Source organism: Lobosporangium transversale (assembly GCF_002105155.1).
Source record: "Lobosporangium transversale strain NRRL 3116 chromosome Unknown BCR41scaffold_8, whole genome shotgun sequence".
Lineage (NCBI taxonomy): Eukaryota > Fungi > Mortierellomycota > Mortierellomycetes > Mortierellales > Mortierellaceae > Lobosporangium > Lobosporangium transversale.
The window spans coordinates 770342-795093 of record NW_019028986.1 but is presented as its reverse complement, the minus strand read 5'-3'; the positions used below and the strand labels follow the sequence as shown (position 1 = coordinate 795093).

General features: G+C 38.0%; 6 protein-coding genes across 6 annotated transcripts; 4 read left to right on the top strand and 2 right to left on the bottom strand.

Moving 5' to 3' along the window:
• Positions 1 to 4491: 4491 nt before the first annotated feature.
• On the bottom strand, positions 4492 to 5246 carry BCR41DRAFT_368782 (hypothetical protein; the record flags this gene model as incomplete). The annotated part of the gene is made up of 3 exons (XM_022026409.1): positions 4492 to 4680; positions 4940 to 5107; positions 5172 to 5246. The coding sequence occupies 3 exons, from the start codon at positions 5244 to 5246 to the stop codon at positions 4492 to 4494; spliced, it is 432 nt and encodes a 143-aa protein (XP_021883961.1).
• A 3141-nt stretch (positions 5247 to 8387) lies between these two features.
• Positions 8388 to 10101, top strand: BCR41DRAFT_368781 (hypothetical protein; the record flags this gene model as incomplete). The annotated part of the gene is made up of 8 exons (XM_022026408.1): positions 8388 to 8425; positions 8508 to 8578; positions 8674 to 8735; positions 9094 to 9154; positions 9342 to 9504; position 9586; positions 9684 to 9705; positions 9992 to 10101. The coding sequence occupies 8 exons, from the start codon at positions 8388 to 8390 to the stop codon at positions 10099 to 10101; spliced, it is 528 nt and encodes a 175-aa protein (XP_021883960.1).
• A 683-nt stretch (positions 10102 to 10784) lies between these two features.
• Positions 10785 to 11985, top strand: BCR41DRAFT_368780 (hypothetical protein; the record flags this gene model as incomplete). The annotated part of the gene is made up of 5 exons (XM_022026407.1): positions 10785 to 10894; positions 10968 to 11033; positions 11429 to 11461; positions 11662 to 11717; positions 11882 to 11985. The coding sequence occupies 5 exons, from the start codon at positions 10785 to 10787 to the stop codon at positions 11983 to 11985; spliced, it is 369 nt and encodes a 122-aa protein (XP_021883959.1).
• A 3851-nt stretch (positions 11986 to 15836) lies between these two features.
• BCR41DRAFT_238256 (hypothetical protein) lies at positions 15837 to 16328 on the top strand. The gene has a single exon (XM_022020113.1). The coding sequence runs from the start codon at positions 15870 to 15872 to the stop codon at positions 16200 to 16202; it is 333 nt and encodes a 110-aa protein (XP_021883958.1). The 5' UTR covers positions 15837 to 15869; the 3' UTR covers positions 16203 to 16328.
• Positions 16329 to 19734: 3406 nt separating this feature from the next.
• BCR41DRAFT_283405 (hypothetical protein) lies at positions 19735 to 20928 on the top strand (the record flags this gene model as incomplete). The annotated part of the gene is made up of 2 exons (XM_022020254.1): positions 19735 to 19888; positions 20780 to 20928. Coding segments are annotated over 2 exons (303 nt in total), but the record flags the coding sequence as incomplete, so codon positions are not given.
• Positions 20929 to 21778: 850 nt separating this feature from the next.
• Positions 21779 to 24328, bottom strand: BCR41DRAFT_420210 (hypothetical protein). The gene is made up of 3 exons (XM_022029864.1): positions 22585 to 24328; positions 22141 to 22484; positions 21779 to 22048 (listed from the first exon to the last, which is right to left on the bottom strand). Exons 1-3 carry the CDS (start codon positions 23934 to 23936, stop codon positions 21909 to 21911), a joined length of 1836 nt encoding a protein of 611 aa, XP_021883956.1. The 5' UTR covers positions 23937 to 24328; the 3' UTR covers positions 21779 to 21908.
• Positions 24329 to 24752: the final 424 nt, after the last annotated feature.

Here is a 24752-nt window from a genome sequence, read left to right as displayed (position 1 = left end):
ATTAACTCCTAAAAGGTCTGTGTCAATTTGTTCAGTTTGTAAGTTTTTTTTTAAATTCTTATAATTGAATGGGCAAATAAAGAAAAACTGCCGTGCAGTGTCGTACAAAAAAATATACTTCGCCCTCAGTGTACTCCGAACACGAACACATCACACACAACCAACATTGATCCCCAACTCCGGGTATGTGGCACTGCTTTCTTATTAAATCAAATTAATTTCGCGACAAAAAAGACATTTCACCTTTTGATCAAGCTGCAACAAACCACACTTCAACCACTTGCCTGAAGACCAGACAGAGGACCTTCCATTCTTAATCGTGGGGTATACATAAAAAAAGGAGGCAAATTAAAAATTATCATTTCTTTTTACATGCATCAATGTACTAATGTATTAAGTGGTGATAAATTTTTTTTTTGAAGCATACCAAGAACCAAAATGAATCAATAAATGAGAGAGTGAAAAGAAAGGGAAATGGAAACAATAGACGCATGGTTCTTTAACCTTTCTTTTTTTTTTTTTTTTTTCAGTCTAGTGATATTATGCCCCTGCTTTTTTTTTACCTTTTTCTCTGTTGCCGAGTTTTTACAAAAAAAAAAAAAAAAAAAGAAAAAAGAAAAGAAAAACTCTATCAATTGATCCAACTGCAAGTTTTCTTGTAGTAATGCCGGAAAATCCAAAGAGAATGTTTTGATTGCACAAGCCTTGATAAAATGGAAGAACTAAACCACAGATGTGTTTACGCCCTCCCCTTGTCCATGCTATATTATATATTGTTAATGGTCTAGCCTCTCACTCTTAGACTAGTTCACTCCAAGGTGCAGCTGTAGTACATATAACCATAATCAGTTATATTACATTACATATGTTTATATATATGTGTACTTGATTATATACAATGACGGGTCAACATCCTCACAAAAAAAAAAAAGGTCCAAAGTTCAGGGCACAAGGTTCTCATAGTTTCATAGTTTAAAGATCGAAGTTCCGAGGAGAGCAAGCCGACGTCAGTGATGATGAAGATGCTCAAAAAGATAAGGACGATCGGAAACCCAATCAAATCGGCGATCACAACATCATGGGTCAATTGGTAGGGTTACGAGAGTTCTCATCAGTATCTTTTCAGCTCTTCGCCTCCGAATCCTTGACATCCTATTAGCTGCATGGCAATGCTTTTTTATTTGTTGTTCATCCTTTGCTGGTCATGCCTTGCTTTGTGTCATATTAAACTATGCACCTTTCGCAACCTAAGGATTCCCCAAGTTGTAAACAAATAAAGGAAAGGAAAAAGGAAAAAGGAAAAAGAAAAAAGAAAAAAAAAAAAAAAAACTCCTTCCAGTTATTGTCATTTTATTTATTTGTTATTTATTATATCAATAAATGTTTCTTTTCTGTTATTGTTTAATATGCATGCGAGCATGCGTGGAAGTGTAGAAATGCCTTAAATTTTTTCTTCCGCGTTTTTCAAAGCACAGGTTCTCACCAAGCTAATTAAATAAAAAGAAAAAAAGACCATCTGTGGAGTTTATTTATTTATTATTATTATTATTTTTTTTTTCTATAAAGAAAGTGGGGAAGTACCAGAAAGTAAAAAAAAAAAGGAGAAAAGAGATATAGGCTCACACGCATTTGAATGAATGGCTGAAATTGATGCTCATGATTACCCTACAGGTTAATGCAACAAGCATTCCTGTCCACTCCTCAAGGCTCGTGCGGCATTCGTGGGTATCTCATGGAACCATGCTTCATCCTATCAGCACTCAAGGATCGAGAAAAAATAAAGTTCTGGCGACGATTTGTTACGGCATTGGCCTTCAACTAAACAATCATGCTCCCGTGTGTGTTTTTTTTTTTTTTTTTTTTTGCTCGCATGTCTGCATGCTTTGCATGCTAAAGATGCTCGTATGTAAGATTTAGTCGTGTGTTCCAAGCCGTTTATGGTCATCATTGTGTCTTTGGAAAGTTTCTTTTTTTCCAAGTAGAAAGTGTATAATATATCATAACAAGAAACTTTTTCTTGTGCATTTGGTTTTAATGTTTTAAACTTCTTAGGGCGATCTTTCCCTGTTCTGGACCATATGTGCTCATCCATATTTCGGCAGTTTACTCTTTAATCAACGTAAAATAACCTAGGCATTTTTTTTTTATTATATATTTTTGTTCTCTTTTGTTTTTTTTTTACATCTATCGAGTTGTTTACTTTTCTTCAACAAAGAAAAGAAAAATGGTGCAACAGCTTTGGTGGTTGTGTAATTATGCTAGTTTCTATAAATCTATATGCACTACACACGAATCGGCACTAATCGTGCCCGACTCGTTTGATATTCCTGCATATGCTCTTGGATGTATGCACTGAGGTATATAATACATAATTATAAACCTATACAGTACACGTACGTATACACACGCTGGATATTTGTTAATCTGTATTTGCATTACATGTATTGTAAATATAATATATATATAATAAATATAGTATTTATAAATGTTTACTACTCTATTCATACACATTGCAAAGCATAGCCGAAGCATAACATCGTCGTACATGTAAGCCATGTAAGCAGGCATACCGAGCAAAGAGTACATATACTTCAATCCATTTTGAATCGTGAAACTCTAATTAGATTTATAGTGTTATACATATATATATCTCAGATATATAAATATTTATATATACTCCATAAGCATTATATTTAACCAAAGGCGCATTGAACGATCGGGACGTAAGGCTTGCCTATTCGAGGAAAATAGGCTCGATTTTGTTCCCTCTTACTCTTCCCTTCCCTCCTCCTTCCTACCCCAATAACCCACACAATCAATGAGCCCCTTCCCTCCTCCATCCTGGCAATTTAACAAAAGAGCATTCTTGTGGCACCATGTAGCGCATCGTTTTTATATTTATAAATAAATGTTTGTACCTTTTATTACACCATGGTATAGCAATGGTGGCAAATCTAAGTAGACTCCTGGCCCTATTCTCTTTGAAGCTCACAATTTTTTTTTTTTTTATTCCTTTGAAGAGAAAGGAATAATAGTCGTTAACTATTTTTAAAAAAAAAAAAAAAAAAAAAAAAAAAAAAAAACGACGGCTCACAGACAATAGAAAGAAACAAAGAAAAACAATGAGAATTTTCAAAGAGTAAAAAGAAGGGAAAGGAAGAGAGAGAAACTACAACCAAATGCATCAACTTTGCGCTCACAAAAAAAAAAAAAAAAAAAAAATATGACTCGGTAACTCGATGACCCAATGATCTATGACTTATTGACTCGGTGACGCGTCTTTTTATAACTTTTGCTTGAAAGCATTCATCTCATAGATCGTGCCGATCGTGTTTATTTGAACGACATTGGTTCATTACTAGTATTATTATTACTATTATTATGATACCTACACCCAACATTTTTGTTGTTGTTGTTGCCGTTGTTGTTCTTTGACTATTAGCCTACCCGCCTTGTTTCCATATATGCTCTTGTCGACTCTTCGGACTATTTTACTTTTTTTTTTTTTTTTTTTTTTTTTTTTTTTGGAATACATTTATCGATCCTGGCTCGATCTGCGTTTAGAGAGCCTTTTTACCCCGCTTTTGGCTCTTTACCTTTTAAGATGATATATATATTCAATAGTCAATGGAGTTTGGAAATTTATAAACCATTGTCATCAACAAATATTGACCCCTGAACCGAGCTAGTGTTTAGGACTTTTTTTTTTCTTTTTTTCTTTTTCAATACTCAAAAGATTAAAATAAAAAAAAAATAAAAAAAAAAGATAAAATAAATAAAAAGGTATCCTTTTTGACATATATGCCACGTATAGATGACAGATCCATCTTTATCTGACGTCTTTTGAGTATGACCAATCCATCTCTATTCAACGTCTTTTGAGTAATGATCTCTTTCCTTTTTTTTTTTTTTTTTTTTACTCCGACAAGACGAAACAAAATAAATTCTCGCGTGGAAGGTGAACGGACGAAAAAAAAAGGGGGAGATCGTACCAACCGACAAATGGGAGAGAGAGAGACGAAGCTGAGTTTCGTTTTCTTACGCCGCCTTGTTCAAAAAAGAGATCAGAGCGAGAATTACGAATTGATGATGGGCGCACCGCGAAAAAAAAACCCGACGCCTAGAACGTTTGCTGTTTTATTTTTTTTGAAAGTGAGCGCAAAAAAAAAAAAAAAAAAAAAAAAAAAAAACGAGCTGTGTTATTAGGCGAAACAAACACGCCAATAAACATGAGTGTTCCAATACTATCACTGAAATGTCCGACCCCCCGGGCGAAGCCTTAGTACTTTACCCTTGATTGGTTCTTCTGATCCCTTCCACCCTCCCTTTTTTCCCTTCTTTTCGCTCCTTGCTCTTTTCGACTATAATGTCGCGCCGAGTGAGCTTAAACAATCGAGCAATTAATACGTTCATGAAGGCAAATAATAAAGTAAAAAAAGAAAAAAAAGAAAAGAAAAGAAAAGAAAAGAAAAAAAGTATTTATATTATATTTTAGTACTTGTGCTTGAGAGAAGCAAAAGTGTATATCGAGAATTGGCTAATATCTTCAATTATACAAATGTATCCGCGTATCAATGGACTATTGTGTGTCACCAGCCTGTTAATGTAGTGCATTTGCGAGGAAGGAGACTTTCCTAAACCGCGCGCTCTTTGCATTTTATAAGGTTTATTGCTCAGTTGCTACACTGCTTTATTTTATTTTATTTTTTTTGTTTTTTTGCTGGATCGTATTGTAAAAAAAAAAAAAATAAAAAAAAAATAAAGAATCAAACGAGTAAAGTAGAATAGGTGTAGAGGTATCGTTTTCCAACACTTGCATTAGCCCTAAAAAATAAAATAAAACAAGATATAGTATATATATATATATAAGCTGCTGTGTAATTAGCTCCGGAAAATTTACTGGCGGCAATTGTTATTCATAATGATGTGGTTCCCTTACTATCGTACTCTCAACTGTAACAAATTGCACTTGAGACATAGAAAACAAAGTGGCGTTTGGATACCAATAGCAATAATTAACAACATTGACAATAACAATAGCATTAACAATAATATACAATAATAATGAAAGACCATTGGACGGATGAAAATGACTGCATGAATTAGACTAGGATTGTGGCATTCATTCCCCTTGGGATCTGGACCATTCTCCAAGATCCTTGACTACTAACCACTCCATTTGAAATTATGGGTATTATGGATACATGCATAATGTCCCCTGCCTCTGAATTTCTGCATGCACCCATTCTTTTTTTTTTTTTTTTTTTTTTTTTTTCCTGAATGCTCGCATTAATGACCCCAACATTTGTCGCGCCTTTTTTTTTATTTTTTTTTTTTTATGTATGTATGTTTGCGCGCTTTTCGACATTGATTAATTTTTGGATTGAAGCGAAGTTCTCCCGCCATTGCTTTGTAGGCCTAATTTTTTTTTTTTTTTTTTTTTATTGACAAGAGCTGTGTATCCTTTATTTGCAATAGTCCTTTACCTCCTCTCCCCCTTTACTCCCCTTTTTTTTTTTTCCTCTCCTGCTCTACTTTATTTATCACTCTTCTCTCCTCATACTCCCTTTTTTTTATTATTATTTCCTGCGCAAAATGACAAAGCGGGGGTATTATATAAAAAAAAAGGGATCTAAACAAACTTCAATTATCGGGAGGGGCCCAGATTTAGCAAACAAATGCAATCACAACAAAAAAGTTAAAAAAAACGTGTCAGGTCATGAGTTCTTCTTTTTACATGTACATGTATAAAACTGTTCCTAATAAGGAGCGGAGATATATCATAACTGACACTCTCTGTTGTAGCATGAGCCGTCTATGTACAAACATACCAAGTAATAAGGGTTGCAATCAATTGAGTTTTCCTTTTCTACCTGAATGGTTTGGAGGACTAGGATACATTGAATACAATTGTGGTATAATGTAGATATTATATATATACATAACACTAGAGTGTAGACTAACGGATAGTTGGGAACTCGCCGTCTTTTATTTTATTTTATTTTATTTTATTATTTTTTTTTTTATAGCAAAGCTCTTTTGGTTCTCTTCTCGCTCACCTACTCTCTTTTTTTGGCTCTCTTTCTCACTCGTTTCTCCACTCTATATTTTTTTTTTTTTTCCTTCCGCGCCGCACCACAGTGTGCACCATAAATTTGGAACAATGTCTGCATAATTTTCTTTAGTGGATCAATAGGGTAAAAAAAAAAAAAAAAAAAAAAGCCCTAGCTGTGCTCTTTTAACGAATGGGCGACACATGTACACACATAGCTATATAAAATATAAAAAAATAAAAAAAAAACAAAAAAAAACAATGATGTGTTTGTACTCACTTCAATTGGCGGTTAAGAAATGTCAACAAATGTGAAGGAGAAAGAGAGAGAGAGAGAGCCAAAAAAGACAAAAGAGAGAGAGTGAGGTGTAACAAACATCAGGGGACGGAGCGAGGAAAAAGCGTGTCCTAACTTTGTGTAACAAATACAAAAAAAAAATAAATGCAAAGGTTTTTTAGAAAACCAATACAATTCCCTAACTTTATTGTTTAAAGACATGAGTAGTCTATCTATTTATTTGTATATTATACAAGATTGAACAATGTCATCTTTTTATTTTTTTTATTTACGACTGCCTGCCGAGCATTTGTCAGGGGAGAGAGAGTATGTGTGTGACACCAAAGTGATAGACCATGCTGCAGAATAGTAGAAAACCATATACATGTACAGTATTCAGTCCAAGAAAAAAAAGCGTTAAAAAAATTGCTATAGTGCTATGTGTATATATTTATAATATATATAATATTGTATATCATAAATATGTATTATATATACTATATATGTTATAGCATCTGTCATTCAGCACTCTGTTGCTTCCTCTGTTGTTGTTGTTGTTATTTGTTCACCTGCTTTCCTGCCTGACTCTTTTGAAAATGTACCCGTATGGTCATGAGCCAATGGAATACTCAATCCATGCCACGTTCTACTTGCACAGCTCCAATGAATTTCACAAGATCATACAAAGAAAAAAGAAAATAGAAAGAAAAAAAAAAAAGATAAACGGAAAACGGATTAGCGGATTAGCGGAAAGCGTAAAAGTAGAAAGTGGAGAGAAAGTGGAAAACAGGGAAAAACGAGGGAAAGCATCTTTTTTTACCAATGAATATTTGGAACATTTAGTATACACATGGTTATATCTGTATGTGTGTGTATTTGGTAAGAAATTCCTTGCATTCATTTTTCTTTCCATCCCCTCGCTTCCTTGTGTGCGGGATGCCTTTTAGGGTCTCTTCCGTCTTGGTAAAATAATAATAACGATAAATAAAAAAGAAACAGGTGAATCCCATTCCGCTCTTTTCTTTCATGGACGAATAGAGTGTGAAGGTATATAACTATACCGTCTATTTATTTATTTTTTTTCTTTTTTTTTAGTCCGTCGCCTTAGTGATTAAACTGGTCCCATAAAAAAAATAAAAACTAGTGAAAAAGATCTGAACGACGCGAGATTCGTGATTGCGCGTCCATTTCGCGACTAGTTTATTTCTTAAAGAGGGAACCAATAAAAGAAAAGTTATTCTGGTTCCAAAGATAAAAATAAAAAAAAAAAAAAAATACCTGGAAAAAAAGAATGCATTGTGAGAGCAGGAACAATAAGCGGACATACAAGAAGAATAAGAGGGGAACAGGAACAATTGTGTAAATGTTTTACAGTAAAGCAAAAAAACGACGATGTGTAAATTGTTTTTTTTTTTTTTTTTTTTTTTTTTTACAGAAAGCAAACATTCATGTCTTTTGTTCACGATTCAGAAAAATTCCTGAGAGCTATGCTCACCTTTTTTGTTATTTTGACTATTGTCCTGTCCTCAATGATGTCCATCCATGCCAATGCGCCTTAATTCTAAGGTTGCCAAAAGAAAGAAAGAAAATGACAAAGACACGTTACATACCCATTGCAACACAGGCACAAAAATAAAGAAAAACGCACAAAACAAACAATGAGGTTTTTCTTGAACAGAAAGCCACAGAATCTAGAAGGTTCCTTTCCTGTCTTTTTTTTTTTACCTTATTGTTGTATTTATGTATAGAAAGTCAAATAGTCAAAGGGGTGTTGGACGCTGTATTCGCGTTTCCATATTAGTAGCTTATGTCTCCGTTTCTTTTTTGTTGAACGCTACTAATGCACGCTCTGTTCTTGTTGATGTCGTTGCTCTCTGTTGTCATCACTGCGAGGTTGTTACATAATAAAATAAGCGCGGGTTAAACTTTTTTTTTTTCCGCTCAATACCTCTTCCGCTTTTTTTTTTTTTTTTTAAAAAAAAAAATGAGGTGGCTGTAGTGAGAGAGAGAGAGAGAGTAAGGGACAGGTTCGTATTCAGAAAACTGAAAACTCTCCGAATGACCCTTCCTCTCTATTTTCAGCAACATTACCTATAGTAATTACAATAATGATTAAAAAAAAAAAAGCTCTTCAATGCCGTTTTTTTTGTTTTTTTGTTTTTTTTAGAATATCTATAGCTCACATCAACGGCTCCATGTCCAATCCCTGGTGCTGTGTATCCTTACATTCTTGATGTTTGTGCGCCTAGGTTAAATGCTCAGGTATATGTTCAGATTTTATACACAGGACTATGCTCAGCTTTCCGTTATTATAATAGATATTACTATTATTTTAACGCGACAGGTCCGACCGCTTCACCAATTTATCCATCTAATCTAGTAACGCGTCGGGAGCTACATAGAGGGGTAAAATAACGGGAGCTGAGAGTCAAAGAGACATGGTGGTATATATGCAGTTGGCGTTAGTAAGACTAGAGGAGAGAAGAGGGGAGGTGAGAGGAGATCTTAGCCTGTAACGGGGAGCAACGAGCATGATTTCCTCCACTCAATATTTTCTATCGAGCTTGAGGTAGTCCCAGCTCCATTGGTTCAGTCTCCTTGTTAATATTGCAGTATGTGCATGTGATAGGGAAACTGTCTTTACCATTCATTACAAAATGATTATAGGTGATGCAAGCTTGCAAGTCCTTTTTCTTTTTTCTTTTTTCTTTCCTTTTTTTTTTTTTTTTTTTTTTTTTTTTCCCAGAGTATTCTGATCTGATAGTCAAGTCATTACAACGACAGGACTGTTGTAATTTGTGTTTCAATAAACATGTGGGAAAAACGTAAGATGGGATTCAAGAAATATGGACATGTGCATGTGCATGAAAAAAAAAAAAAAAAAAAAAAAAAAAAAAAAAAAAACAACCACCCAAATGTTTAGACAAATGTCAACAAAACATCGAGCAAGAAAAAAAAGAAAAAGCAGTAAAGAATGTATACATGCATTTCTCAAGTTTATTTGTAAAAAAGGGGGGAAGGGAAGAGAAGAGGAAAAATACAAATGTTCAGTGCATGGTAACATGGACCTCAAGGCACAAATCAGCCTACAGCTTGCCTTAAACCTTGCCCTGACTTTGGAGGATCGCATAAAGCTAGAAGCCTCTAAGCAAGAAAGGATAAGCAATATGAACACGTAACCGAGCAGACGGCTCAGTAACCCTTTTTTTTTTTTTTTTTTTTTTTTTTGCAACTGCAAAAATATGTATAAATGTAGAGTAGACTATAATGCATATTGAATCAAGCTTGCATCTCCGAGCCGAAGTTTTTTTTTTTTCTTTATTATTATTATCATTGTTATTCTATTACTATTAGCCATTGTATATAAATTCCCATGGTAATGTCCGAAAGTTCAATGTCATTAATGTAAGGATAAAACATAATTATCTTTGACTGGCCGGTATTCTCCGCCAAAGAGGATTCGTTCGAAGAATTACAAATGAGCAGTGCATAAGTGGACAAGCTATGGTATTGATGGCTCTCATAAGGAGAGGGAGAAGGGTTTTGAATTACGTGTAGCTATAGTATTTTGAATAAATATATCTTTTACGCCCTTTATTTGTTCGCTATTTTGTTGTAAAACGCGTTCTTTTAAACTTTTTATTGTATATTTTTTTTTTTAGCCAAATTAACGTGGAGTAAACTAAACAGCCGAACGGTTCAAGGGCAATATGATTGGTACTGCACAGCAAGGGTCGCAACGTATTTTCACTTCAAAATTGCTTATGAGTAGCAAGGTAGAGAGCATTAAAAGGTGAGTGAAAAAAAAAAATTTACGGGGAAGTAAACACGTACGAGAGCACTATTTTACACAGAACAATATTTGGTGAGCCATATCCTCAATCTACCATTATCTTTTCTCTCTTTCCCCTTTTCCCTTCTATTCTTTTTCGCGGGATAGAGCAGTGTAAAAAAGAAATCTCGGCACGAACACGGCCTATTCATTTTTTTTTCTTTTTTTTTTTTTTTTTTTTTTTTTAAAAAAAGCTAGAATATGAACAACAGAATGGAAGCGCCTTTTCGAATGTGTATGAATGTGAGCGAGAGATAATAAATTCAGGGCTATTTTTTTTTTTTTTTTTTTTTTGTCGTCTGAAATGAAAAAAAGAAAAAAAAGACTATTCTTTTTGGAAAAACAGAACAAAGGCATACTTTACTCCTTAGTTGTGCTACAACACCACACCACATCAAGAGTATATATATGAATAATGGAATGATTAAGAGAATGCAGAATGAGCCATTCATTCAATTTTTTTTTTTTTTTTTTTTTTTTTTCATGAAGAATTGGTCCCTTGCTTTAACCTCAAGGGTATGTCACTAATAAAATGAAGGTCATACAGGGAAAGAAAAAAAAAAAAAAAAAAAATAGATGATCAGTTTTAGTGATGTATTAAATATGTATACTTTCTATTACCGATGGCGACAAAGTGTTTGAGTGATATGGCGACTAAAGACCAAAATCACTACATATCTCCTCGGCTATATTTACTCCACAATATCGGCTACATTGATCACGCTTTACTGGAGTAATAAAGTCTAGCCGCCAAACAGCTAGAGCATTATTCCTAGAACAGTAATGTTTTTGCTGTGTGATAAAAGAGGCATATTGTTTTTCCTGATAATAGGAGCACGCTTTTGTCCAATGGTCCTCCTGAACATTAATAGGTAAAAAAAAAAAAAAAAAAAAAAAGTGCATCTCGCGCACATTTTTGCTGCGTCGTCTTCAAATTGTAAACTAGACGGCGACAAAGCTCAGCAAAATGACACCGAAGAGATAGAGAGAGAGAAAGAGAAAGAGAGAGTTGTCAAGCCATTGGTCCGGTTGATTTGACCATCTCATCTGCATACTCTCTCCACCGTTTCAAACGCTCTCATAGCTAGGATTTGAGCACGAAGGGTCCCTTTTTTTTTTCTGCTCTATGACACATATCCATGAAAGAGTCAAGGGAAAGAGCAACGGTGGGCCCTTCATCTCTTACGTTCCTAAGATATAAACGTAAAAAACTCCCTTAATATTCTAATCATTAATAAAAAGTCTTTTATGAATCCATAAAAAAAAGAGAACACTGCTTTGGGAAGATGAAAATAGGATCGTAAGTATCGCGTTAAAAAGCAACTATTTCATTGCTCAATGACGACCCGTGATGCCCCGGTGCTTAATTGGTGTAGGAAAGCGGTAGACGGTGTAGTTTTGAAATCATTAATTATTATGCTATGATGCGACTACAACAAATTGATAGACATTAAGGAATAACTTTCAACAGGAAAAAAAAAAAAAAAAAAAAAAAAAAAGGCGGATAGGCCCAGACTATGGACTAAAGTGGAATCTAACAAAGCTACTAGAGCGGAGTAAAAAAAAAAAAAAAAAAAAAAAAAAAAAAAACATGCACGGCTATCCTCCTTGGCGACCATGGCAAATGATTGCAACAACAAACAATATACACTAACAACAAGATAGCAACAATAAACAAAATAAATAATAATAATAATAATAATAATAATAATAATAAAAGGTCATCTATGGATGCAGTTTTCTTTCCTCACTATAGCTTCCAGATCCGGATCTAGTTCATGTGTCCTCCATGTGCGAGCATTAAGAAAGGAGAAAGAATCCTAAAAATGAGACCATCCTTGAAAGGAAGGTGTGGACCGAGACCACAAGACCAAGGTTTCTGTGTCGCGTCGGTTGAAACCATCACCAACAACAACACTAATAGCCTTACGCCCGCCTATTTTTTTTTTTTTTTTTTACACTATGTTTCGCGATCTTACTCGTCACAGAAAATAATATAGAGTATATCTCTATACATGTAGCAATCTCAAAGTATCTTTTTCTAAAGCCTACCATCGGACCTTTGTGTTATCAGATGGAGAGGCAGCTCTTGCAGATCTCGGGCAGGGGAACAGATGTCATCGACTCTTGCCCCTCCCTTTTCTCTTAGTTTGGCTAAAAGAAACGTTTGACCATACAAGCATGCAAGCATTGACACAAACTTTTATAAGATGGAGTACAAAACACAGAAAACAATGAAATACGAGGGATTTCTTCATCCCTATGTCCAAATCAGGAGTGTTCGCTCCGAGTCTTACTCATCCAACATGGTCCATTCATGAGATTTGTACGAAGGTTAATTTATGCTTTCTCCTCTAATGACGATAATAAACATGCATCTCTTTTTTCTCTTCCTTTCTTCTTGCGCCTGCATTAACCAAACATATCCATACAAACGGCGACGAAAAAAAAAAAAAAAAAAAAAAAAGAGAGATCCAGAACTTTATTAATATCGGTTCACTCATTAACCCCTTAGTCTTTTTTTTTTTTTTTTGTATCGCAGAGATGGGTAACTCAAGGAGCAGCATAGCGTGGCCAAAACACCACAGTATTATATATTAATTACAACAACGCATATTCTTTATTTTTTCATGACCAGGCGGATCTCGAATCTCTCGCTCTTCTCTTTGATACGCTTGGCAGAGCGGTATCAGACACAAAAAAAAACACAATCATTTCCGATCATTGCATATCAGATTGTACCTAAAGTGGTATGTTTTTTTTTTTTTTTTTTCTTACTTTTCTTTGTTTTTTAAAACGAGAAAAAAGAGTGATGACTATTATGCATTCCATTCAAGATGGAAAAAGAAGACCGAGTAAACAACATCAATCACATCGACATTATTGACAAATTAGTCGCGAAGTTTCCGAGAAAAGCACATGGGCGCATGAGTCTGCGTTTTTGTATTTTGTATGTGAGTGTGTATGTTAATGGGTGTGTTTGCGCGTGGCGTTGACGTGTCAATTAGTCATTAAGCTAAGCTTGTACACACGCGCTTGTATATCTGATCTTTTTTTTTTTTTTTTTTTTTTTTTTTTTCGGTCTTGCTCAAAATGTAAAAAAAAATGTACGGCTATGCCAATCTAATTTCCTTACCAACTTTCAACTCACGTACCTCATCGTCCTCGCCTGACCAACTTGTCAGATCCTTCTTTTTTTGCAATGTCGCCATACTATGCATATTCATATAAACACACCAAATGCAGTACAAAAGTTTAGGCGTTCTAGTCTACATGAACGACAGGGGGAAAAAAAAGACTGCCATTTATACATATAGCATGTGGCCATCTATTAGAATAAATCATGTTCAATGGTTGGTTGGATAAATACTACTCAAAATGCCCAAGTGTTCCTGTTGAAGTGCGTAGAAGAGGAATGCGCCCAGACACTAGAATATTATTGGATGATATAGAGGAAAAAAAAAAACATGAGGACCGTAAGGGACCATCTGATATGATTATTCCACCAAAACCGCAACACAAACAACACTCAAGGGAAACCGAGGAAACATGTTTACATTTTCCAAAAAAAAATTTTTTTGAGCGATCAATTAAATTTGAGCACCCTAAGTTTTCCTTTGAAGGAAAAAAAAAAAAAAAAAAAAAAAAAGGGTAAACCTATTATATCCACCACTACGCCATAGGGTATCTTGAGAAAAAAAAATAATAATAATAATAATAAAAAAAAGCTATAGTCTACTACAGAAGGGTTCCAGGCTTGTTATGATGGTCTTTTTAGAAGTTTGCTATGGAAGGTTGCAGCTCATATCCAATGCTAGGTAAGGTTAATCGGCTGTCCGGCCCTTTAATTTTTAAATACCGTCGGCTGTCTGGCATAGCAATCGTGACTAAGCCGAACCTGAGGTGAGGGTGGGGAAGATGATGATGATGGGGCGACAAAAAAAAAAAAAAGAGGATATATAGTGGACGGAATACGAGGACGAATAGGTGGTGCGTACCGCTATTACCTCTCTCCTTAACCCATGTCACTTTCAATTCGTCTACATAGTCGACGCTGCCTCCATGCACACATTAGGCGCGAAAAGATACGAGGAAAAATTTATGGGGTGCGGAGATTTCTTTTTCTCCTCTTGCTCAATGCTCCATTACAGATATACATTGTGGGATTCTTTTCTGGCTTTTCTAGCAAAAAATAAAAATAAAAAATAACATAAAATAAAATAAAAAAAAAAGGAGAGGGTGCAAGCGATTTGCATGCCTTAAATCCTTACGTGTACAATTTGCAGGACATAATTCATCCGTCATTAGTTTGATTCATGAATAATGAATGACATATTCAAGCAAAATCATTGTCATTCATCTTGGTTGCAGGAAAATAAAGGCAGATATTCAACCCAATGTCAATAGCTCAGAAAGAGGAGATATACCCTGACCACATACAAATTGAGGATGATGGAGAATGAAAGCCCTGGCCCTCCTCCTAATTTTTTTTTTTTTTTTTTTTTTTTTTGCGCGCTGTGTGTGTCCATGCATTTTTTTTTCTTTTGGTGTGTGTATGTGTATGAGTTGAAGTAAAAATATAAACATAATTGTTTAGCAGAGCTTACTGTTGTTGTTTGTTGTTGTGTTGAGCATGCTCAATAAGCAAAGAGGAGTTGTTCAATGAATTGAAAACATATTGAGTTGAGGGCAAATATTGTTTTTATTCTAATCCTTATTTATTCAATTAGCATAGAGTTAAGAGTGTTAAAGTAAGCAATTGTATATATATTTATATTTATAAGACATTTAAAAATGACCATGGTTGCACAAACATCAACAAGGGACAATGAGTTCGTTTTGAATGCTTTGAATAGAGCACTGCACATTGAATGGTCAATGTTCAATACAAGAGCAACTGTTTATTTAACAATAGTATAGGACTTATTCAAATCTAATACATCAAGCAAATAGAATAAAGAAATTATATAGTAAAATAAAAAAAGAGGGGCCGATATATAATGTGTATGAGAACAGCAATGTCCACGGGCACATATGCTGCATAGACATTGACTGTATTGCTAATCCATAGGAACCTGGCTATTCAAATATATTTTAGTTATAGAATGGCAATACAAATTAAAGCAAAACCATCCTTGTCCCTAATACATATATAAAGCTGACGGAAAATATCGCAGTTCCCACTTTTTTTTACCTTTTTCTTTTCTTTTTTCTTTTTTACTTTTGATCTTTTTGGTTCACTCACCGTCATTTCTCTTCACTCTATTCTTCCTCCACGTTTTTCTCCTTACGCGCCATAGTCTATTTCATTTGAAACCCGCACAGCAAAATCTCACGGCGCAACCATCACTACTCGTTCGCACAGCTTTACTTCTCCACTTCAGCCTTTCATCAACTCTAAGGCATATTTTATATCCTTTGGCCTGTTTCTTTGATCACATCCAGCCAACATAGTTTACTTCATCTAAAAGTGACACCTATACCCTTTCTGTCGTCCTTTTAGCCCTCTTTTTTTATTCTTTATTTTTCTTGTCTGTCGAATATTCAATTCCAGCATCCTTCGATATCCTTTTTCTTGTCAAATCTTCATATCACAATCTACTTTAACACACTGTTTATTTGAAATAATTTTACAACTACTTATATACAAAGGTAAAAAAAAAAAAAAAAAAAAAAGAGCAGGCTTTTAGTTGCTGATCCATAATTGCATGCTCTCACACTGCCCACCTAAAAAAATCTCCTCGCGTGCTGCTTTATTTGCATGGCTTTGCATGGAGTCCAAAACTCTCGTGGGCCACATTTATATCCCGCCTTTTTTGTATTCCTTATTATCTGTAATTGCAAATGACACGAACATCCGACACTTTTATTTTATTTTATTTTATTTTATTTTCCTCAATGGTTATTACTGTTTGCATTCGGATCATTTGATTCGAATTGTTTACCGTTTGAAGGGGGAGAAAAAAGAAAAAACCGCCACAACCACCACGATGTGTTTCGTAGGGGTTATGTTTGTTTTGATTATATTCTCTACCCATTAATGATTCCTTTCTATGCGCATACAACTCTACTTGCCCATCGCGTCTTCGCCTCCCTGCTTTCTCTCCCATATGCATACTTGCATACTCACATTTAAATGCACATTGCATACAACAAATACAATCGAGCGCTATCCAACTTGACTTTCTCTATTGTGGCTTTCCTTTTTTGTTTTATTTTCAGTGGCCGACAGGGGTTCTTTCATTTTAAGATGAAAATTCCGACACATTATTTCCTTTCTTCACACTCCTTGCAGTGTTCTATTAGGAGTGGATTAAAAGACAAAACTGTCCAGCAGCGATCCTTCTGCTGGATAAGGTCCCCCCCTTTCCCTTTCTATTCCTATCCACAGCTCTTGTCTTCTGCAGCTTTACAGCTTTATGGCAGTGAGAAGGGGGTTAATTGAAAGTGAAAGATGTGAAAGAGTGAGCACTGAATCCTCTTCTGCATCAAAATGTTACTTTTCGACTTTTTATGGTTCAAGGACTTTAAACATCGATTATAATTTTTTGTATTAACGCGTCTTTCTATCTCGATCTCATCTCATCTGCTTTAACCTTGACATATTATTCCAAAAAAAGATTATTTTTATAAATGCAAGTCGCCATGGAATCATCCGTATCCACTCTGAGCCCAAGCCTCGGTTCCACAACTACAGGTGTAGTTGTAGTACCTGAGCCGACCACATCTAATGCAGGTACAGCCGCCTCAATTGCTCAAGATCACACGACCAAGCTTGGTCAGATGGACCCCTCAGTAGCAGCCGCTACAACGGCAGCAGCAGTTGCATGGCCTTCCCGTGCGGAATTCCCAGCCATCGGTTTCGAGCAGCCCACTCCTGAACAGCTTATCCAACAAGAAATGCTGAGTCAGTCGCGCAACTTGCTTATGCAAAGCATGGCAGCTCGTGAGATGGCCACAGCAGAAAGTAGTCTCAACAAGAATTATGCGTTCACAACAGCAGGTATGTGTCAAGCGCTTGGATTCATGATCAGCACGCTACCAATTCCTCCTTCTCCTGCAAACAAACAAACAAAAAAAAAAACACGCAGTTGTCGCGAGGGCCTCAACATGTTTGGGTTTTTGTGTCGGAACTTGTACTATTTTTTTTTTTGTGTTACTTGATTGCATGTTTCCTTCCCCTCTTCTCCCTTCTACCTTTTGGGTTGATCTTTTTGGGCAATAACACACACGATACATACAAACACACTCACGCACATTGAAATGTGAGCTTTATGTGGGTTTGAAGGTGGGTTGTACCTTTGGGTTATACAATCAATTCCGACGCGTGTTTTATATGCGACAAATGAATGCTTCTTGTATTACACAGTTTCGGCAAATACCGCGCATCATTCCTCTCTCTTCCCTTTTCACTCTTTTTGTTGTTTGTGGACGTGTCGACCTTCCCCTCTATTTCTTCAGTCTTCTCCCGAGGTGAACACAACATATACAGCTTGGGGGGTACACAAGCAGTAGCGGATTTAAAAAAAAAAACACCCATAGAGAGGCGCAATGACCATTCTTTATCATCCCATCGACATTGCTTATTGCTTACCTCGTAAGCTTGTGTACCCTTATGTATGTTCGTGCATGTAAGAGCTACCCGTCCTGTGGTGTTGTTCTCTTTCTTTTTTGGAAATGGATTAGGGGATGAGCACCGCACCGCACATTGCATCCATCTATTTTTTCCCGCCTCGTTCACGCGCTCTCACGAGCTCACTAGACCTTCCCCAAACTGTGTTACTTTGTCAGCTCGGGGCACAGGCTTGGTGCCGTCATGTCACATCCTCCTTTGAATAGACAGACATACAGCTCTTACGTTTGTGTTATCGTTGTGCATACGATCCTTCTCCTCATTACCCCCCATTCCATACCCCTCTGGTGATCAATTGCATGTGCAATCAACAAAGCCCCGAACACATGTCGGGAGCGTTTTTGTGTACATTTGTACGTTATGTTTTTTTGGAGATGAACAATATGATGGGAAAAAAAATATAAGTGAGGACGAACATCTATATATTGGGCCAGTATTTTCTCAATCGCCCAACGCGTTCACTCGTTCAACTTTTATCCTCTCTCTTCCTCTTCGTCCTTCTCCATCTCCTTTCTGTATTTAGCCTTATACTCTTCTCCTTTATCTCTCTACATCTTCGGCCATTTTTGAGTTATCGTTATTTTTTTATTTTTTATTTTTTGCCGACGTAACCACCCGTTCATACTTTCACAAACTCTCTCCTTCTCGACAAACATTCTCAATTGAGTTTCCAAATCATTCACCTTAATCAGTATGTCCTGCAATTTAAACCTTCCTTAACGTGGGTTTTGGTTGACCCGACATATGCTTTTGATCATTGTGACACCCAAAAAACTTTATGTGTTTCCCACCCCCTTCCTCTACATTTGTTCATACGAGTGTTTGGTCATGTCCCTTCATCAGATAACCCGCGCTTTCTTTCGTGTATTCATTTCAGTCCAACGAAAACTTGATCGTTATTCTTGTATGCATGTGTTCTCTTTTTTTTTTTTTTTTTTTTTTTTTTTCTGCCCAACTGCCTAGTGATTTTGGTTCCCTTTTCTAATCTCCTGATGGCTCGCTCATGCTCATAACAACTTGCATGCATCTACAGATGACCAAATTCAACAGAGGAACCACCTCTGTCCCTGTTGGTTCTTTGTATGCATGAATGCATCAGCGTAGAAATCTTGTGTGTTTGCTGCTCTCTCTCTCTATCCCCCCGCTCCCCCCCTTTTTTTCCCCTCCTCCCCAGCGAATGTTAGCCAAACAGCTGTTGCATTGTCAATATCCCAATGTGATGCATGCACTCAAAAAAAAAAAAGAAGAGAGAATGATACTAACCCAGATTGTCTTTTACTTTAAATGCTCTTGGCTTACTATTAGAAGTCCGTGGCCTCGGTGGTATCTTTTCACACCAACAATCCTCTTCACTTCACCCTCATTCTCATCTTCAACAGCAATCGTCCTCCACGCCACTTCAGCAACAGCAACAGTCCTCACAACGGGGGTCTGCTATTTCGTTCTTTTCCTCCCCCCACAGCTCATGGGAACAGACCTCGACAGCATCGCCACATACTCACCAGGCTTTATCGAGCGACTCCCAACAGCAACAGCAGCAAGACCAAGCCCAAATGCAACATATTCAGCACCAACAGCAATACCATCATCAAATGCTGCTCCATCCACAGTTCCAACAACATCATCCACAGCAACATTATCGCCCCCAACAGCATCTCTCTGCGCCATTGAATGATGAGGACCCCTTTGGTGAGTATGTCATGATGAGTGATATGTCTCACAGCCAAATGATGGCCGAGAACTTCCGTCCTATGGATGATCCTAGCCTGGCCCTGACAGTCCCCACAGGAACGACTCCTAGCCCTGATGTCAACGGCGTCAGTGTCCCACAATTCCAAGGCAACAGCATCCCTCAAGTCTGGTCTTTGACTGCAGCTTTGCAGAAGCCAAGCGCCAAGGCCACCAAGGCCAAGAAGGCAAGCACTCGACCCCCTCGGGCTCTGGAATGTTACAATTGCAAGGTGACACAGACACCCCTGTGGCGTCGTACACTCGATCGCAAGCATTCATTGTGCAACGCTTGTGGTTTGTACTACAAGCAGTATAATGGCCACCGCCCTCTCCATATCCGCCACAAGCCTTCAGTGAACCAAAGTCAACAACGCGAAAATGCCTCACCCTATACCCTGACACCCAATAATAACACTGGTGCCACTCAAAAGAAAGATCAAGTTGCTTCCCCTGGTTCAGTTTCGCCTGTCATGTCACCGACTGAGAGCTTCAAAGGTGATGAATTGGAGCCTGCTTCCTCTCCTAGCACCAACACCAACACCAACAATAGTAATGATTCTATTACAGCCGAGCCCACAGCTGAAAAGACTAACGGTGGTATCTGCCCTCAGGATCAAACTGAGCAAGACGGAGAGTCTCAACAAGAGTCCGGCATCGAGGGCAATGAAGATGGGACAATCAAGTCTGGGTCCCTGACCTTCAAATCCGATCAGGCCCGAGTTAAGCGTAGCAACAGCAACGGTAACGGCAAGGGCCAGAAGACGTCACGCCATCGCCAGACTCGCTCATTCACTGGTCCCATTAACACAGAGCCTTATATGAGCATGGTTGGAACTCATAATGATAACCAGTCAATTGAATGGCAGTCATACAATTCCATGGGTGAGATGCAGAACCCCATGATGATGGGCCAATTGAGTGCCCAGGCTTCCTGCCAAGATGCTTCTGCCTTTGGTAACTATTCTACCACTGGCTACCTCGGCGATGACATCAATAGTGTGAACGAGTCACCTCTTTTGATGTGCGATGGTGGTCCCTTCTCTCCCACCAGCACTCTCTGCTCGCCCATGAACGGATCCACAGTCCCCTCGATGCCTCATGGCATGGTTCCCTACTCTTTGCCTCCCACCGCCTTGGCTGGTGGATTGAGCGGCTCCACCGTTGATAACATGACCACCACTACGGTATCCATCTCTAAGCCACCCGCTAGCGCTAATTCCTCTCCTCCCTTCAATGGTGGAGAGGATTCTCAAGAGCCATCATCAAATACAACTCCCTCCAATGGCCGCAAGTCACTCATCTTTGACGATGTGCGTTTCCAAGTGTTGGTTGACCACATGCGACCCGTCCAGATGCACGAGTTTTTGAATATCCTCGAGAACCGTTGCCATGTCTTGCGTAACCGCCTCGGCATTGATTCTGCTTCTGCTGGCACCCCCATTTCTACAGGTGCGCTTTCGCCTCAACAACAACAGCAGCAGCTCAATGTTTTGTTGGCACAGCAGCAGCATCAACAGACAATTGTCAACACGCCAACAACCGAGTGCGAGTTCCAGTCCCTGTCCTTGTCGTCTCCAATAGCTAAGGAGGAGCAAATGAACTATCCTTGGTCGTCGATGAACTCATATTAACAACAACAACAACAACAACAACAGTAGCAGCAGCAGCAGCAAGGCAGCAATGATGAGGATGAAGGGTGTCTATAGCTGTTCACCATGGTTAACACCACCAGCGACTCAGAAGGCCTCGGCTAACTTGAGGTCTTGTGTCCGATGATGCCAAGTCCTGGCAGGCCAGCGCAGTACCCATGGCTATATCTATACCCTCATTGATTAGGGTCCCTAATCTTCATTCCTCTCTCTTTTCCCTCTTTCCTCCCTTAATCCCCACCTTATTTTTATAGAACAGACTTGTATACCACCCTCACAACTTTCTTTCTTTTTTTCTTTTCTTTTTTGTATTTATTATTATTATTACTTTCCTCGTAGTCATCCTTAGCAACATTAAGAACAGAAACAAAAAAAAAAAAAAAAAAAAAAAAAACAAGAAAACAAAAAAAAAAAAAAAACCAGATATCCCTTGTATTACTAGCTTTCTCAAAAAAATAAACTAAAGCGTTTGAAGAAATTTTTTTTTTTATCAATGTTGAGCATTAAAAAAAAAAAAAAAAAAAAAAATGATGGATACATCCATCATTCCTCAAAATAAAAATGATATCATTGTTCATGTCCAAGATAGAGAGAGTGTGTGTGTGTGGAGAAGGATGCTAGTTTTTTATTTTATTTTTGCATGAATAATGAAAAATGTGGACAGGGGAGAGTAAAACTTGATTTTCTTTGTTTATATACATACAGCACAGTAAAAATGATCTTGGAAAAGACTATCAATCAATATCACTATCGTTACCATCTTGTACAGACAAGTTGGCCATCCTAAAGTCATCGTCTTCATCATCATACCCATAATCATCGTCATCCTCATTGTCCACAAAGGATTGTTCTGCAGCATCCAAATCATCTTCGTCTAAAATAAGAATTCTTGGTTAGGATTGTTAAAAAAATAATAAAAAACAATAATAATAATCGTGATTCAGCAATCAGACATAAAAAACTTACACATTTCGAACGATGACAAGACCTTCATTCCTGCAGGCTTCATAGATTGGTCAAGAGCCTGCTTAGCTTCAAAAATCATCTGATCGATCGCCATACAGACTCGTTTGAATGTCAAATCGGCCTGTCGGTCTGCCTCTGTCATCTCATGAATTATGATAGCAGCCTCAGGGTCTACTAATGACGTTGGTCTCGTCGTTGGCTTTGGCGTCGGCGTTGTCGTCGTCGACGTTGTCATCGCCATCGCCGTCGCCATCGTCGTCACACTAGCATTGTCTGGACTAATATTGGAGTCCTGTGCAATATCTGTTGCCGCCAACATACTCAAGTCGCCACCAAACTGCGTTCTATCAGACATAAAATATACATATATATTAGAAAGTTGGAAGAGGCTCGTTGATATAAGTATATATAACGACGTAAGAATATAAGAGCAAATCCGCTTACGACTGTATTCGCATTTCGAGCTCTTGAAGCTTGGCAGCCTGTTTACGAACCGTAGCCTCTAATGTTTGGTTGATCTGTAGTAGCGATGTATTCGAGATCTCAAGATCTGCAACCTTTCGACGTATACGGGCAGCTTCTTCTGACTGGCGATTTTCCTCTGCTTGCTTTGCTGCTGCAGCGGCAGTCGCGGCTGTTGACAGACCGCTACTAGCAGATTTGATAGCACGAAGAGTAGGCTGGGGAGCATTAAAAGGAAATGAAGTCGTAGTGGGCGAAGAGATGGAAAGATTTGAAGTCCCATATCCTGAATCGTCAGTAGGAATAGAAGAGGAAGGGGATCCGACACTACCATTTACACCACTCCCACTATTCCTTTTGGATGACGGGCTGCTGACCCATGACAGAGATGAAGAAGATGAGGAGGTTGAGGAAGAGACAGAAGTGGACAACAACCCTACAGCTGACCCTCCATTTCCTCCCTCAATACTTGTATGCCCACCTATGCTTGCGCCTGTCCCTGTCACGTTCAGTGGTTGTGATCCTGAGAGGAAATATGGTATTGGTGTATGTCCTGATGATGAAGAAGTGGAAGAGTCAGTATCAATTCTGATGGAAGCCCCTGCTGCTATTCGTATTGGTCTGACGGATGGTCCTCCAGTTGGCACTGTTGGGGTTTTCATTCTTCCTGCACCATCAGACGTAAATTTTGGGCCACTAATGGGTTTAGGTTCTGTTCTTTGCTGCCGAGCAGATGTGAACGGTAAACTAGTCACATGGAGGCCACCTCCTGCAGCTCCAGCTCCTGAAAAGAGTTGGATATAGTCTTCAACAGAGTCCTCTGAGACTGTACCGTCATCTGAAGACGTGACAGAGCCCCCTCGACGTATTATGCTTCCTGGTCGTCCTGCTCCTACTCCAATGCCTAAACTAGCTGACGCAGAAACCATCCGTCTGACAACATTATGACCACCATTAATCCCAAGAGTGTTATTGCTGTTTTCGCCCTTATTGGCTCGGACGTGAACTTGATTACTATTGCTGCTGTTGTTATTATTTTTCAGTGGATGGGTATTTGATACAGAGCTAGACGAATGTACCTTAGAACGAGACTGTTGCTGCTGTTGCTGCTGTTGTTGTTGTCGAGTGGTCGTACGAGAGTGTGGAGGCAAAACTGGAGTTGAGATGTTCGCAGAAAGTGACAGGGAAGAAATGTCTATTTGGGCCATTGAGGCCACTTTCGCCTTCCTTGGCTGTATTATTGAATTTGAATGTGCATGAGCATTCGATTGTGATTGGGTGGAGCTGGTGTCGCTGGTGTTTGAATTCCTTGACGGTGCCCGCACAGCGTTCATGATCTGTCTCTCTCTCTCTCTCTCTCTTTTTATTTTTTTTTTATTTTTTTTTATTTTTTTTATTTTTTTTCTTCTTTCTGTTTTGGTTTGAGTCCTTCAAACGAAAAGAGATATTAAAAGGAATCAAAGGAGATGAAAGTGAGTAAAAAATTAGATGGAACTAATATGAAGGAGGTAATGTGCAATTCAAGAGATGGCTAGCGAACTATAGTTTCAACGCGAGTAGATGTGGGTATAAGCTGGAAGGAGAGATGAGCCTTCAAGTAATAAAAAAAGTGAGGTTTAAGAATGAGCACAGATAAGTGAGAAATGATGATGACAGGAGATGGGTATTATGAGTATGAGAATGTGAGAAAGAGAGCTGTGATGGGGATAGAGATGGGAAGAAAAGGGAAAAAGCGACAAAGCGTTGAATGTCAATGCGATGCGATATGTGTGTGCAACCATTGGGAAGAGAATGCAGACAGGAATCCGTTGTGCCAGGGAAAACGGCCTTCCCACGTTATCACACTCTGTCCAGATGCACGGTAAATCATGGTATCATGGTACATCTTGGGACCAAATGCTAAAGTCTACCAGAATTATCAGGAGCTCCTTCATCCTCGGACCTGCATCCATGGTATCTGCCAAAAAAAAAAAAAAAAGCCCTTCAATATTCCCTTTCCATGCCTCACGCCCCATGCTCCATGCTCCATGCTCCATGCTCCATGCTCCATCCTTTTTACTTCTTCATTTCCCTTTCCATGTTTATAGTTGTCCGCTCCCCTGCTCTTTAGTTCTTGTTTACGGGTGGCAAAGTGTCAAATCAGGAAATCC